We start from the raw sequence: 13,877 nt of genomic DNA, 5'->3' as shown, positions 1-13,877 counted from the left end.
CGGGATAATCCATCCGGTGAAATCCCAAATCCCGGGATCCGATGGGATCCCAAAGCTCACTCTTGGTGTCCAACTGGGAGCACCCAACCTTTGGGATCCTTCAACCCTTGGGATCCTCCAACCCTTGGGATCCCCCAACTCCTGGGAGCACCCAACTCCTGGGATCCTTCAATCTTTGGGATCACCCAATTTTTGGGACCACCCAACCCTTGGGGATCCTCAAATTCTTGGGATCCTTCAACTTTTAGGATCCCTCAGCTCTTGGGATCCTTCAACTTTTGGCATCTCCCAGCTCTTGGGATCCTTCAACCTTTGGGACCACCCAATTTTTGGGACCACTCAACTCTTGGGATCACCCAATTCTTGGGATCCTTCAACCCTCAGGATCCCCCAACTCCTGGGATCCCCCACCGCGCTGTAGAGCCGCGGAATCGGCTGCGGAAAACCGGGAAAATCCATCCGGTGCAATCCCAAATCCCGGGATCCGACGGGATCCCAAAACTCACTCTTGGTGTCCAACTGGGAGCACCCAACCTTTGGGATCCTTCAACCCTTGGGATCCTCCAACCCTTGGGATCCCCCAACTCCTGGGAGCACCCAACTCCTGGGATCCTTCAATCTTTGGGATCACCCAATTTTTGGGACCACCCAACCCTTGGGGATCCTGAAATTCTTGGGATCCTTCAACTTTTAGGATCCCTCAGCTCTTGGGATCCTTCAACTTTTGGCATCTCCCAGCTCTTGGGATCCTTCAACCTTTGGGACCACCCAATTTTTGGGACCACCCAACTCTTGGGATCACCCAATTCTTGGGATCCTTCAACCCTCAGGATCCCCCAACTCCTGGGATCCCCCACCGCGCTGTAGAGCCGCGGAATCGGCTGCAGAAAACCGGGATAATCCATCCGGTGCAATCCCAAATCCCGGGATCCGATGGGATCCCAAAACTCACTCTTGGTGTCCAACTGGGAGCACCCAACCTTTGGGATCCTTCAACCCTTGGGATCCTCCAACCCTTGGGATCCCCCAACTCCTGGGAGCACCCAACTCCTGGGATCCTTCAATCTTTGGGATCACCCAATTTTTGGGACCACCCAACCCTTGGGGATCCTCAAATTCTTGGGATCCTTCAACTTCTAGGATCCCTCAGCTCTTGGGATCCTTCAACTTTTGGCATCTCCCAGCTCTTGGGATCCTTCAACCTTTGGGACCACCCAATTTTTGGGACCACTCAACTCTTGGGATCACCCAATTCTTGGGATCCTTCAACCCTTGGGATCCCCCAACTCCTGGGATCCCCCACCGCGCTGTAGAGCGAGCGCGCGCCCGCGGAATCGGCTGCGGAAAACCGGGAAAATCCATCCGGTGCAATCCCAAATCCCGGGATCCGACGGGATCCCAAAACTCACTCTTGGTGTCCAACTGGGAGCACCCAACCTTTGGGATCCTTCAACTCTTGGGATCCCCCAACTCCTGGGATCCCCCAACTCCTGGGAGCACCCAACTCCTGGGATCCTTCAATCTTTGGGATCACCCAATTTTTGGGACCACCCAACCCTTGGGGATCCTCAAATTCTTGGGATCCTTCAACCCTTAGGATCCCTCAGCTCTTGGGATCCTTCAACCTTCGGGACCCTTCAACCTTTGGGATCACCCAATTTTTGGAATCCCCCAAACCTTAGGATCCTCCAACCCTTGGAATCCTTCAACCTTTGGGATCTCCAAACTTCTGGGAGCACCCAAATCCTGGCATCCTTCAGTCTTTGGGATCACTCAACTTTTGGGAGCACCCAACCCTTGGGATCCCCCAACTCCTGGGATCCCCCACCGCGCTGTAGAGCCGCGGAATCGGCTGCGGAAAACCGGGATAATCCATCCGGTGCAATCCCAAATCCCGGGATCCGACGGGATCCCAAAACTCACTCTTGGTGTCCAACTGGGAGCACCCAACCTTTGGGATCCTTCAACCCTTGGGATCCTTCAACCCTTGGGATCCCCCAACTCCTGGGAGCACCCAACTCCTGGGATCCTTCAGTCTTTGGGATCACCCAATTTTTGGGACCACCCAACCCTTGGGGATCCTCAAATTCTTGGGATCCTTCAACCCTTAGGATCCCTCAGCTCTTGGGATCCTTCAACCTTTGGGACCCTTCAACCTTTGGGATCACCCAATTTTTGGAATCCCCCAAACCTTAGGATCCTCCAACCCTTGGAATCCTTCAACCTTTGGGATCTCCAAACTTCTGGGAGCACCCAAATCCTGGCATCCTTCAGTCTTTGGGATCACTCAACTTTTGGGAGCACCCAACCCTTGGGATCCCCCAACTCCTGGGATCCCCCACCGCGCTGTAGAGCCGCGGAATCGGCTGCGGAAAACCGGGAAAATCCATCCGGTGCAATCCCAAATCCCGGGATCCGACGGGATCCCAAAACTCACTCTTGGTGTCCAACTGCGCCGCGTATTTGGTGAAGGATTTGAGGGAAACCTTCTCGCCCAGGAGCGTGAGGAACTCGTCGAGCGCGGGCCCGGCGGCCTCGTTGTTGTACATCTCCTCCTCCGAGCTCTGCCCGGCCTTGCAGTACAGAATTCCCACCTTGTGCCGCCGGCACAGCTGCGGGAAGAGCGGGAATTGGGGATTGGGGGATTTGGGAGCGGGGATTGGGGGATTTGGGAGTGGGGATTTGGGGATTGGGGGATTTGGGAGCGGGGATTTGGGGATTTGGGAGTGGGAATTTGGGGATTTGGGAGCAGGAATTTGGGGATTTGGGAGTGGGAATTTGGGAATTTGGGAGTGGGAATTTGGGGATTTGGGAGTGGGAATTTGGGGATTTGGGAGCGGGGATTTGGGGATTTGGGAGCGGGGATTTGGGGATTGGGGGATTTGGGAGCGGGGATTTGGGGATTTGGGAGGGGGAATTTGGGGATTTGGGAGTGGGAATTTGGGGATTTGGGAGTGGGAATTTGGGGATTTGGGAACGGGAATTTGGGGATTGGGGGATTTGGGAGCAGGAATTGGGGGATTTGGGAGCGGGAATTTGGGGATTTGGGAGATTTGGGAGCGGGAATTTGGGGATTGGGGGATTTGGGAGCGGGGATTTGGGGATTTGGGAGCGGGAATTTGGGGATTTGGGAGTGGGAATTGGGGGGTTTGGGAGCAGGGATTTGGGGATTGGGGGATTTGGGAGCAGGAATTTGGGGATTGGGAGATTTGGGAGCGGGAATTTGGGGATTGGGAGATTTGGGAGTGGGAATTGGGGGATTTGGGAGTGGGAATTGGGGATTGGGGGATTTGGGAGCGGGGATTTGGGGATTTGGGAGCAGGAATTTGGGGATTTGGGAGTGGAAATTGGGGATTGGGGGATTTGGGAGTGGGAATTGGGGGATTTGGGAGTGGGAATTGGGGATTGGGGGATTTGGGAGCGGGGATTTGGGGATTGGGGGATTTGGGAGGGGGAATTTGGGGATTTGGGAGTGGGAATTGGGGATTGGGGGATTTGGGAGCAGGAATTTGGGGATTGGGGGATTTGGGAGTGGGAATTGGGGGATTTGGGAGCGGGAATTTGGGGATTGGGGGATTTGGGAGCGGGGATTTGGGGATTGGGGGATTTGGGAGCGGGAATTGGGAGATTTGGGAGCGGGGATTTGGGGATTTGGGGATTTGGGAGTGGGAATTTGGGGATTTGGGGATTTGGGGATTTGGGGATTTGGGAGTGGGAATTGGGGATTGGGGGATTTGGGAGCGGGGATTTGGGGATTGGGGGATTTGGGAGGGGGAATTTGGGGATTTCGGAGTGGAAATTGGGGATTGGGGGATTTGGGAGCAGGGATTTGGGGATTGGGGGATTTGGGAGTGGGAATTGGGGGATTTGGGAGTGGGAATTTGGGGATTTGGGGATTTGGGAGCGGGGATTGGGGGATTTGGGAGCGGGGATTTGGGAATTTGGGAGGGGGAATTTGGGGATTTGGGAGTGGGAATTTGGGGATTTGGGAGCGGGGATTTGGGGATTTGGGAGCGGGGATTTGGGGATTTGGGAGGGGGAATTTGGGGATTTGGGAGTGGGAATTTGGGGATTTGGGAACGGGAATTTGGGGATTGGGGGATTTGGGAGCAGGAATTGGGGGATTTGGGAGTGGGAATTGGGGATTGGGGGATTTGGGAGCAGGAATTGGGGGATTTGGGAGCGGGAATTTGGGGATTTGGGAGATTTGGGAGCGGGAATTTGGGGATTGGGGGATTTGGGAGCGGGGATTTGGGGATTTGGGAGTGGGAATTGGGGGGTTTGGGAGTGGGAATTGGGGGGTTTGGGAGCAGGGATTTGGGGATTGGGGGATTTGGGAGCGGGAATTTGGGGATTGGGAGATTTGGGAGCGGGAATTTGGGGATTGGGAGATTTGGGAGTGGGAATTGGGGGATTTGGGAGTGGGAATTGGGGATTGGGGGATTTGGGAGCGGGGATTTGGGGATTTGGGAGCAGGAATTTGGGGATTTGGGAGTGGAAATTGGGGATTGGGGGATTTGGGAGTGGGAATTGGGGGATTTGGGAGCAGGAATTTGGGGATTTGGGAGTGGGAATTGGGGGATTTGGGAGTGGGAATTGGGGATTGGGGGATTTGGGAGCGGGGATTTGGGGATTGGGGGATTTGGGAGCGGGGATTTGGGGATTTGGGGATTTGGGAGTGGGAATTTGGGGATTTGGGGATTTGGGGATTTGGGAGTGGGAATTGGGGGATTTGGGAGTGGGAATTGGGGATTGGGAGATTTGGGAGCGGGAATTTGGGGATTGGGAGATTTGGGAGTGGGAATTTGGGGATTTGGGAGTGGAAATTGGGGATTGGGGGATTTGGGAGTGGGAATTGGGGGATTTGGGAGCAGGAATTTGGGGATTTGGGAGTGGGAATTGGGGGATTTGGGAGTGGGAATTGGGGATTGGGGGATTTGGGAGCGGGGATTTGGGGATTGGGGGATTTGGGAGCGGGGATTTGGGGATTTGGGGATTTGGGAGTGGGAATTTGGGGATTTGGGGATTTGGGGATTTGGGAGTGGGAATTTGGGGATTTGGGGATTTGGGGATTTGGGGATTTGGGGATTTGGGAGTGGGAATTGGGGATTGGGGGATTTGGGAGCGGGGATTTGGGGATTGGGGGATTTGGGAGGGGGAATTTGGGGATTTCGGAGTGGAAATTGGGGATTGGGGGATTTGGGAGCAGGGATTTGGGGATTGGGGGATTTGGGAGTGGGAATTGGGGGATTTGGGAGTGGGAATTGGGGGATTTGGGGATTTGGGAGCGGGGATTGGGGGATTTGGGAGCGGGGATTTGGGGATTTGGGGATTTGGGAGTGGGAATTGGGGGATTTGGGAGCGGGGATTGGGGGATTTGGGAGTGGGGATTTGGGGATTGGGGGATTTGGGAGCGGGAATTTGGGGATTGGGGGATTTGGGAGTGGGAATTTGGGGATTGGGGGATTTGGGAGTGGGAAATTGGGGATTTGGGGATTTGGGAGTGGGAATTTGGGAATTTGGGGATTTGGGAGAGGGAATTTGGGGATTTGGGGATTTGGGAGCAGGAATTTGGGGATTTGGGAGAGGGAATTTGGGGATTGGGGGATTTGGGAGGGGGAATTTGGGGGATTTGGGAGTGGGAATTTGGGGATTTGGGGATTTGGGAGGGGGAATTTGGGGATTGGGGGATTTGGGAGGGGGAATTTGGGGATTTGGGAGAGGGAATTGGGGGATTTGGGAGTGGGAATTGGGGGATTTGGGAGCAGGGATTTGGGGATTTGGGGATTTGGGAGTGGGAATTGGGGATTGGGGGATTTGGGAGCGGGAATTTGGGGATTTGGGAGCGGGAATTGGGGAATTTGGGAGCTGGAATTGGGGGATTTGGGGTCGTCAGAGGAGTTTTGGGGTGAGGGAATCCAGGGGGGCTCCAGGAGAGTGTTGGGGGTGGGGAAGTCTTGGGATCCTCCAACCCTTGGGATCTCCCAACCCTTGGGATCCTCCAACCTTTGGGATCTCCCAACCCTTGGGATCCTCCAACCTTTGGGATCTCCCAGACTTTGGGATCTCCCAACCCTTGGGATCCTCCAACCTCTGGGATCAATCAATTTCTGGGATCACCTGAGCACCTTTGGGATCCTTCAAGCCTTGGAACCGCCCAATCCCAGAAATCCCCCAATCTCAGGAATCCCAGGAATTCCCAATCCCAGAAACTCCCCAATATCCCAGAATCCCGTGAATCCCAGGAATCCCAGGAACTCCCCAAAATTCCAGGAATTCCAGGAACCTGCGACTCCTTGGAATCCCAGGAATCCCAGGAAACCCCGAATCCCAGGAACTCCCCAATATCCCAGGAATTCCAGGAAGGTTCAACTCCTTGGAATCCCAGGAATCCCAGGATTCCCCAAATCCCAGAAACCCCTGAATCCCAAGAATCCCAGACTCCCACAATCCTGGGATTCCCCAAACCCCAGAATCCCTGACTCCCAGCAATCCCAGGATTCCCCAAATCCCAGGATTCCCCAAACCCCAGGATTCCCCAAACCCCAAGAAATCCCAGGATTCCCCAAACCCCGACAATCCCTGACTCACAGTAATCCCAGGATTCCCCAAACCCCAGCAAATCCCAGGAACCCCCAAACCCCAGGATCCCCAAACCCCAGGATTCCCCAAATCCCAGGAAACCCAAGAAACCCCAGAATCCCCCAAACCCCAGAACTCCCCACATCCCAGAACTCCCCAAATCCCAGAACTCCCCAAATCCCAGAATTCCCCACATCCCAGAACTCCCCAAATCCCAGAATTCCCCACATCCCAGAACTCCCCAAATCCCAGAATTCCCCACATCCCAGAACCCCCCAAATCCCAGAACTCCCCAAATCCCAGAACCCCCCAAATCCCAGAACTCCCCAAACCCCAGAACTCCCCAAATCCCAGAACCCCCCAAATCCCAGGAATGCCGGCAGCATCCCAGAACTCCCCAAACCCCAGAACTCCCCACATCCCAGAACTCCCCAAATCCCAGGAATGCCGGCAGCATCCCAGAACTCCCCAAATCCCAGAACTCCCAGCAGCATCCCAGAACTCCCCAAATCCCAGAACTCCCCACATCCCAGAACTCCCCAAATCCCAGAACTCCCCAAACCCCAGAACTCCCCAAACCCCAGAACTCCCCAAATCCCAGAACTCCCCAAATCCCAGAACTCCCCACACCCCAGAACTCCCCAAATCCCAGAACTCCCCACATCCCAGAACTCCCAACATCCCAGAACTCCCAGCAGCATCCCAGAACTCCCCAAATCCCAGGAATGCCGGCAGCATCCCAGAACTCCCCAAATCCCAGAACTCCCCACATCCCAGAACTCCCCACATCCCAGAACTCCCCACATCCCAGAACTCCCAACATCCCAGAACTCCCCAAATCCCAGAACTCCCCACATCCCAGAACTCCCCAAATCCCAGAACTCCCCACATCCCAGAACTCCCCACATCCCAGAACTCCCCACATCCCAGAACTCCCAACATCCCAGAACTCCCCAAATCCCAGAACTCCCCACATCCCAGAACTCCCCAAATCCCAGAACTCCCCACATCCCAGAACTCCCCACATCCCAGAACTCCCCACATCCCAGAACTCCCCAAATCCCAGAACTCCCCAAACCCCAGAACTCCCCAAACCCCAGAACTCCCCGAATCCCAGAACTCCCCAAATCCCAGAACTCCCCAAATCCCAGAACTCCCCACATCCCAGAACTCCCCAAATCCCAGAACTCCCCAAACCCCAGAACTCCCCAAACCCCAGAACTCCCCGAATCCCAGAACTCCCCACACCCCAGAACTCCCCAAACCCCAGAACTCCCCACATCCCAGAACTCCCCACATCCCAGAACTCCCCAAATCCCAGGAATGCCGGCAGCATCCCAGAACTCCCCAAATCCCAGAACTCCCCAAACCCCAGAACTCCCCAAATCCCAGAACTCCCCAAACCCCAGAACTCCCCAAATCCCAGAACTCCCCAAACCCCAGAACTCCCCAAACCCCAGAACTCCCCACATCCCAGAACTCCCCAAATCCCAGGAATGCCGGCAGCATCCCAGAACTCCCCAAATCCCAGAACTCCCCAAATCCCAGAACTCCCCCAAACCCCAGAACTCCCCACATCCCAGAACTCCCCAAATCCCAGAACTCCCCACATCCCAGAACTCCCCAAATCCCGGAACTCCCCAAATCCCAGAACTCCCCACATCCCAGAACTCCCCAAACCCCAGAACTCCCCAAATCCCAGAAGTCCCCACATCCCAGAACTCCCCAAACCCCAGAACTCCCCAAACCCCAGAACTCCCCAAATCCCAGAACTCCCAGCAGCATCCCAGAACTCCCCAAATCCCAGGAATGCCGGCAGCATCCCAGAACTCCCCAAATCCCAGAACTCCCAACATCCCAGAACTCCCCAAACCCCAGAACTCCCCAAATCCCAGAACTCCCAGCAGCATCCCAGAACTCCCCAAATCCCAGGAATGCCGGCAGCATCCCAGAACTCCCCAAATCCCAGGAATGCCGGCAGCATCCCAGAACTCCCCAAATCCCAGGAATGCCGGCAGCTCCGTCTCACCCCCTGCTCATCGAGCTTGAGCAGCTGCTCGGGGACCTTGGGCGAGGCGAGCGCCACGCGCAGGCACTGCACGTTCAGCTCGGGAAGGACGAATTCCAGGATATCCCGCAGCGGGAGCCCCCGCACGGAGCCCGCCTTGGCCGCGCTGGGCGTGGCGTCCTCCAGGATGGAGCCGCGCAGCGTGGCCAGCTGGGAATGCGGGAGAGGGAAAAGCGGGATGAGAAGCTGGGAATGGTGAAGGGAGAGGCTGATCCTGGGCGGTTTTTGCCCAGCGCGGTTTATTCTGGAAGGGTTTTTCCTGAGGGGTTTTTCCTGAGGGATTTTCCCTGAGGGGTTTTTCCTGAGGGGTTTTTCCTGAGGGATTTTCCTTGAGGGGTTTTTCCTGAGGGGTTTTTCCTGAGGGGTTTTTCCTGAGGGTTTTCCCTGAGGGGTTTTTCCTGAGGGGTTTTTCCTGAGGGGTTTTCCCGAGGGGTTTTTCTGAGGGGTTTTTCCTGAGGGGTTTTCCCTGAGGGGTTTTTCCTGAGGGGTTTTTCCTGAGGGGTTTTTCCTGAGGGGTTTTTTCCGAGGGGTTTTTCCTGAGGGTTTTTCCTGAGGGGTTTTTCCCGAGGGTTTTTCCTGAGGGGTTTTTCCTGAGGGTTTTTCCTGAGGGGTTTTTCCTGAGGGGTTTTTTCCGAGGGGTTTTTCCTGAGGGGTTTTTCCCAAGGGGTTTTTCCGAGGGGTTTTTCCCGAGGGGTTTTTCCCGAGGGGTTTTTTCCTGAGGGGTTTTCCTGAGGGGTTTTTCCGAGGGGTTTTTCCTGAGGGGTTTTTCCTGAGGGTTTTTTTCCGAGGGGTTTTCCTGAGGGGGTTTTTCCTGAGGGTTTTTCGTGAGGGGCTTTTCCTGAGGGGTTTTCCCCGAGGGGTTTTTTCCGAGGGGTTTTCCTGAGGGGTTTTTTCCCGAGGGGTTTTTCCTGAGGGGTTTTCCTGAGGGGTTTTTCCGAGGGGTTTTTCCTGAGGGGTTTTTCCTGAGGGGTTTTTTCCGAGGGGTTTTCCTGAGGGGGTTTTTCCTGAGGGTTTTTCGTGAGGGGCTTTTCCTGAGGGGTTTTCCCCGAGGGGTTTTTTCCGAGGGGTTTTCCTGAGGGGTTTTTCCCGAGGGGTTTTTCCTGAGGGGTTTTTCCTGAGGGGTTTTCCTGAGGGGTTTTCCTGAGGGGTTTTTCCTGAGGGGTTTTTCCTGAGGGGTTTTTTCCGACGGGTTTTTTCCGAGGGTTTTTCCCAAGGGTTTTTCCTGAGGGGTTTTTCCCGAGGGTTTTTCCTGAGGGGTTTTTCCTGAGGGTTTTTCCTGAGGGGTTTTTCCTGAGGGGTTTTTCCTGAGGGGTTTTCCCGAGGGGTTTTTCTGAGGGGTTTTCCCGAGGGTTTTTCCCGAGGGGTTTTCCTGAGGGGTTTTTCCCGCGGGGTTTTTTCCTGAGGGGTTTTCCCGAGGGGTTTTCCCGAGGGGTTTTTCCTGAGGGGTTTTTCCTGAGGGGTTTTCCTGAGGGTTTTTCCTGAGGGGGTTTTTCCCGAGGGGTTTTCCCAAGGGGTTTTCCTGAGGGGTTTTTCCTGAGGGGTTTTTTCCTGAGGGGTTTTTCCTGAGGGGTTTTTCCTGAGGGGTTTTTCCCATGGGGTTTTCCTGAGGGGTTTTTCCCGAGGGTTTTTTCCGAGGGGTTTTCCTGAGGGTTTTTTCCTGAGGGGTTTTCCTGAGGGGTTTTTCCCGAGGGGTTTTTTCCTGAGGGGTTTTCCCTGAGGGGTTTTTCCTGAGGGGTTTTCCTGAGGGGTTTTTCCTGAGGGGTTTTTTCCGAGGGGTTTTCCTGAGGGTTTTTTCCTGAGGGGTTTTCCTGAGGGGTTTTTCCTGAGGGGTTTTTCCTGAGGGGTTTTTTCCTGAGGGGTTTTTCCTGAGGGGTTTTTTTCCGAGGGGTTTTCCCAAGGGGTTTTCCCAAGGGGTTTTTCCCGAGGGGTTTTCCCGAGGGGTTTTTCCTGAGGGGTTTTTTCCGAGGGGTTTTCCTGAGGGTTTTTTCCTGAGGGGTTTTCCTGAGGGGTTTTTCCTGAGGGGTTTTTCCTGAGGGGTTTTTTCCTGAGGGGTTTTTCCTGAGGGGTTTTTTTCCGAGGGGTTTTCCCAAGGGGTTTTCCCGAGGGGTTTTTCTGAGGGGTTTTTCCTGAGGGGTTTTTCCTGAGGGGTTTTCCTGAGGGGTTTTCCTGAGGGGTTTTTTCCGAGGGGTTTTTCCTGAGGGGTTTTTTCCGAGGGGTTTTTCCTGAGGGGTTTTCCTGAGGGGTTTTCCTGAGGGGTTTTTTCCGAGGGGTTTTTCCCTGAGGGGTTTTTCCTGAGGGGTTTTTCCTGAGGGGTTTTCCTGAGGGTTTTTCCCGAGGGTTTTTCCTGAGGGGTTTTCCTGAGGGGTTTTCCTGAGGGGTTTTCCTGAGGGGTTTTTCCCGAGGGTTTTTCCTGAGGGGTTTTCCTGAGGGTTTTTCCTGAGGGGTTTTCCTGAGGGGTTTTTCCCGAGGGGTTTTTTCCCGAGGGGTTTTCCTGAGGGGTTTTTCCCAAGGAATTTTCCCAACGTTTTTTCCCCAAGGTTTTTTCCCAATGTTTTTTCCCCAAGGGATTTTCCCAACGTTTTTTCCCAAGGTTTTTTCCCAAGGGATTTTCCCAACGTTTTTTCCCAACGTTTTTTCTGGAGGGATTTTTCCTAAGGAATTTTCCCAAGGAATTTTCCCAATGTTTTTTCCCCGAGGGATTTTTCCCAAGGGATTTTCCCAACGTTTTTTCCGAGGGATTTTTCCCAAGGAATTTTTCCCAAGGAATTTTCCCAACATTTTTTCCCCAAGGTTTTTTCCCAAGGAATTTTCCCAACGTTTTTTCCCCAAGGGTTTTTTCCCAAGGAATTTTCCCAACATTTTTTCCCCAAGGGTTTTCCCAACGTTTTTTCCCCGAGGGTTTTTTTCCCCAAGGGATTTTTCCCAAGGAATTTTCCCAACGTTTTTTCCCCGAGGGTTTTTTTCCCAAGGAATTTTTCCCAAAGAATTTTTCCCAAGGGATTTTCCCAACGTTTTTTCCCCGAGGGTTTTTTCCCCAAGGAATTTTCCCGAGGGGTTTTTCCCGAGGTTTTTCCCGAGTTTTTCCGGGAGCAGGACCTGGCTGGTGCGGAAGATGAGGCGGTGCTGGAATTGGGGGCCGTGCTCTCGGTGCTCCTCCAGCCTCTCCCGGCGGATGCTCACGGCCACCGGGCCCAGCTTCTCGTCCACGCCGAAATAGTTGGAATGTTCTGGGCGGGAAAAGCGGGATTTGGGGGATTTGGGGGGATTTGGGGGGGATTTGGGGGGATTTGGGGGGATTTGGGGGGATTTAGGGGGGATTTTGGAGGATTGGGAGGGATTTGGGGGGGATTTTGGGGGGATTTACGGGGATTTGGGGGAGGGTTTGGGGGGATTTGGAGGGATTTTGGGGGGATTTTTGGGGATTGGGGGGATTTTGGAGGATTGGGAGGGATTTTGGGGGATTTTGGGGGATTTTGAGAGGATTTTGGAAGATTTGGGGGGGATTTGGAGGGATTTTGGGGGGATTTTGGGGGATTTAGGGGGGATTTTGGAGGATTGGGAGGGATTTGGGGGGGATTTTGGGGGATTGGGGGGGATTTTGGGGGATTGGGGGGGATTTGGGGGGATTTGGGGGGATTTTGGAAGATTTGGGGGGGATTTGGAGGGATTTTGAGGGGATTTACGGGGATTTGGGGGAGGGTTTGGGGGGATTTGGGAGGATTATGGGGGGATTTACAGGGATTTGGGGGAATTTTGGGAGATTTGGGGGAATTTTGGGGGGATTTGGGGTAATTTCGGAGGATTAGGGGGGATTCGGGGGGGATTTTGGAAGATTTGGGGGGATTTGGGGGGGATTTTTGGGGATTTAGGGGGGATTTCAGAGGATTGGGGGGAATTGGGGGGGTTTGGGGGATTTGGGAGGATTTTGAGGGGATTTTGGGGGATTTTGAGAGGATTTGGGGGATTTGGGGGGATTTGAGAGGACTTTGGGGGGATTTGGGGGGATTTGGGGGGATTTTGGAAGATTCTGGGGGGATTTGGAGGGATTTTGGGGGATTTTGAGAGGATTTGGGGAGATTTGGGGGGATTTGAGAGGATTTTGGAAGATTTGGGGGGGATTTGGGGGGGATTTTTGGGGATTTAGGGGGGATTTCGGAGGATTGGGAGGGATTTGGGGAGGATTTTGGGGGATTGGGGGAGATTTTGGGGGATTTTGGGGGATTTTGAGAGGATTTGGGGGGATTTGGAGGGATTTGAGAGGATTTTGGAAGATTTGGGGGGGATTTGGAGGGATTTGGGGGGGATTTACGGGGATTTGGGGGAGGGTTTGGGGCATTTGGAGGGATTTTGGGGGGATTTTTGGGGATTTAGGGGGGATTTTGGAGGATTGGGAGGGATTTTGGGGGATTTTGAGAGGATTTTGGGGGGATTTGGAGGGATTTTGGGAGGATTTACAGGGATTTGGGGGAGGGTTTGGAGGGATTTGGAGGGATTTTGGGGGATTTGGGGGATTTTGGGGGATTTGGGGGAATTTTGGGGGGATTTGGGGTAATTTCGGAGGATTAGGGGGGATTCGGGGGGAATTTTGGGGAAATTTTGGGGGATTTGGGAGGATTTTGAGGGGATTTTGGGGGATTTTGAGAGGATTTGGGGGATTTTGGGGGGATTTTGGAAGATTTTGGGGGGATTTGGAGGGATTTGGGGGGATTTTTGGGGATTTGGGGGAGGGTTTGGGGCATTTGAAGGGATTTTGGGGGGGATTTTTGGGGATTTAGGGGAGATTTTGGAGGACTGGGAGGGATTTGGGGGGGATTTTGGGGGATTGGGGGGGATTTTGGGGGATTTGGAGGGATTTTGGGGGGATTTTGGGGGATTTAGGAGGATTTGGAGGGATTTAGGGAGGATTTTGGGGGATTGGGGGGGATTTTGGGGGGATTTGGGGTAATTTCGGAGGATTAGGGGGGATTCAGGGGGGATTTTGGGGAAATTTTGGGGGATTTGGAGAGATTTTTGGGGATTTGGAGGGATTTAGGGGGGATTTTGGGGAATTTGGGAGGATTTTGAGGGGATTTTGGGGGATTTTGAGAGGATTTGGGGGATTTGGGGGGATTTGAGAGGACTTTGGAAGATTTGGGGGGGATTTGGAGGGATTTTGGGGGATTTGGGGGAATTTTGGGGGGATTTGGGGTAATTTCGGAGGATTGGGGGGGATTCGAGGGGGATTTGG

The 13,877-nt window shown here is 54.0% G+C and overlaps 1 protein-coding gene across 1 annotated transcript in view; it reads right to left on the bottom strand.

The window, feature by feature from the left end:
- The window catches only part of LOC309583836 (signal-induced proliferation-associated 1-like protein 3), a gene marked incomplete at both ends in the record, with an annotated part of 96,317 nt that overhangs the window by 68,568 nt on the left and 13,872 nt on the right, over window positions 1-13,877 (bottom strand). Inside the window, 3 exons of the mRNA XM_082299663.1 lie at window positions 2,438-2,612; window positions 8,612-8,800; window positions 11,747-11,877. Of these exons, the coding sequence (XP_082155789.1) occupies window positions 2,438-2,612; window positions 8,612-8,800; window positions 11,747-11,877 (495 nt within the window). The remainder of the gene's footprint in view (window positions 1-2,437; window positions 2,613-8,611; window positions 8,801-11,746; window positions 11,878-13,877) is intronic.

The sequence above is a fragment of the Coloeus monedula genome (assembly GCF_965178545.1).
Source record: "Coloeus monedula genome assembly, chromosome: 33".
In the NCBI taxonomy this organism is placed as follows: domain Eukaryota; kingdom Metazoa; phylum Chordata; class Aves; order Passeriformes; family Corvidae; genus Coloeus; species Coloeus monedula.
Note: the sequence above shows the minus strand (reverse complement) of the source record. Positions and strands in the feature narration are given on the sequence as shown.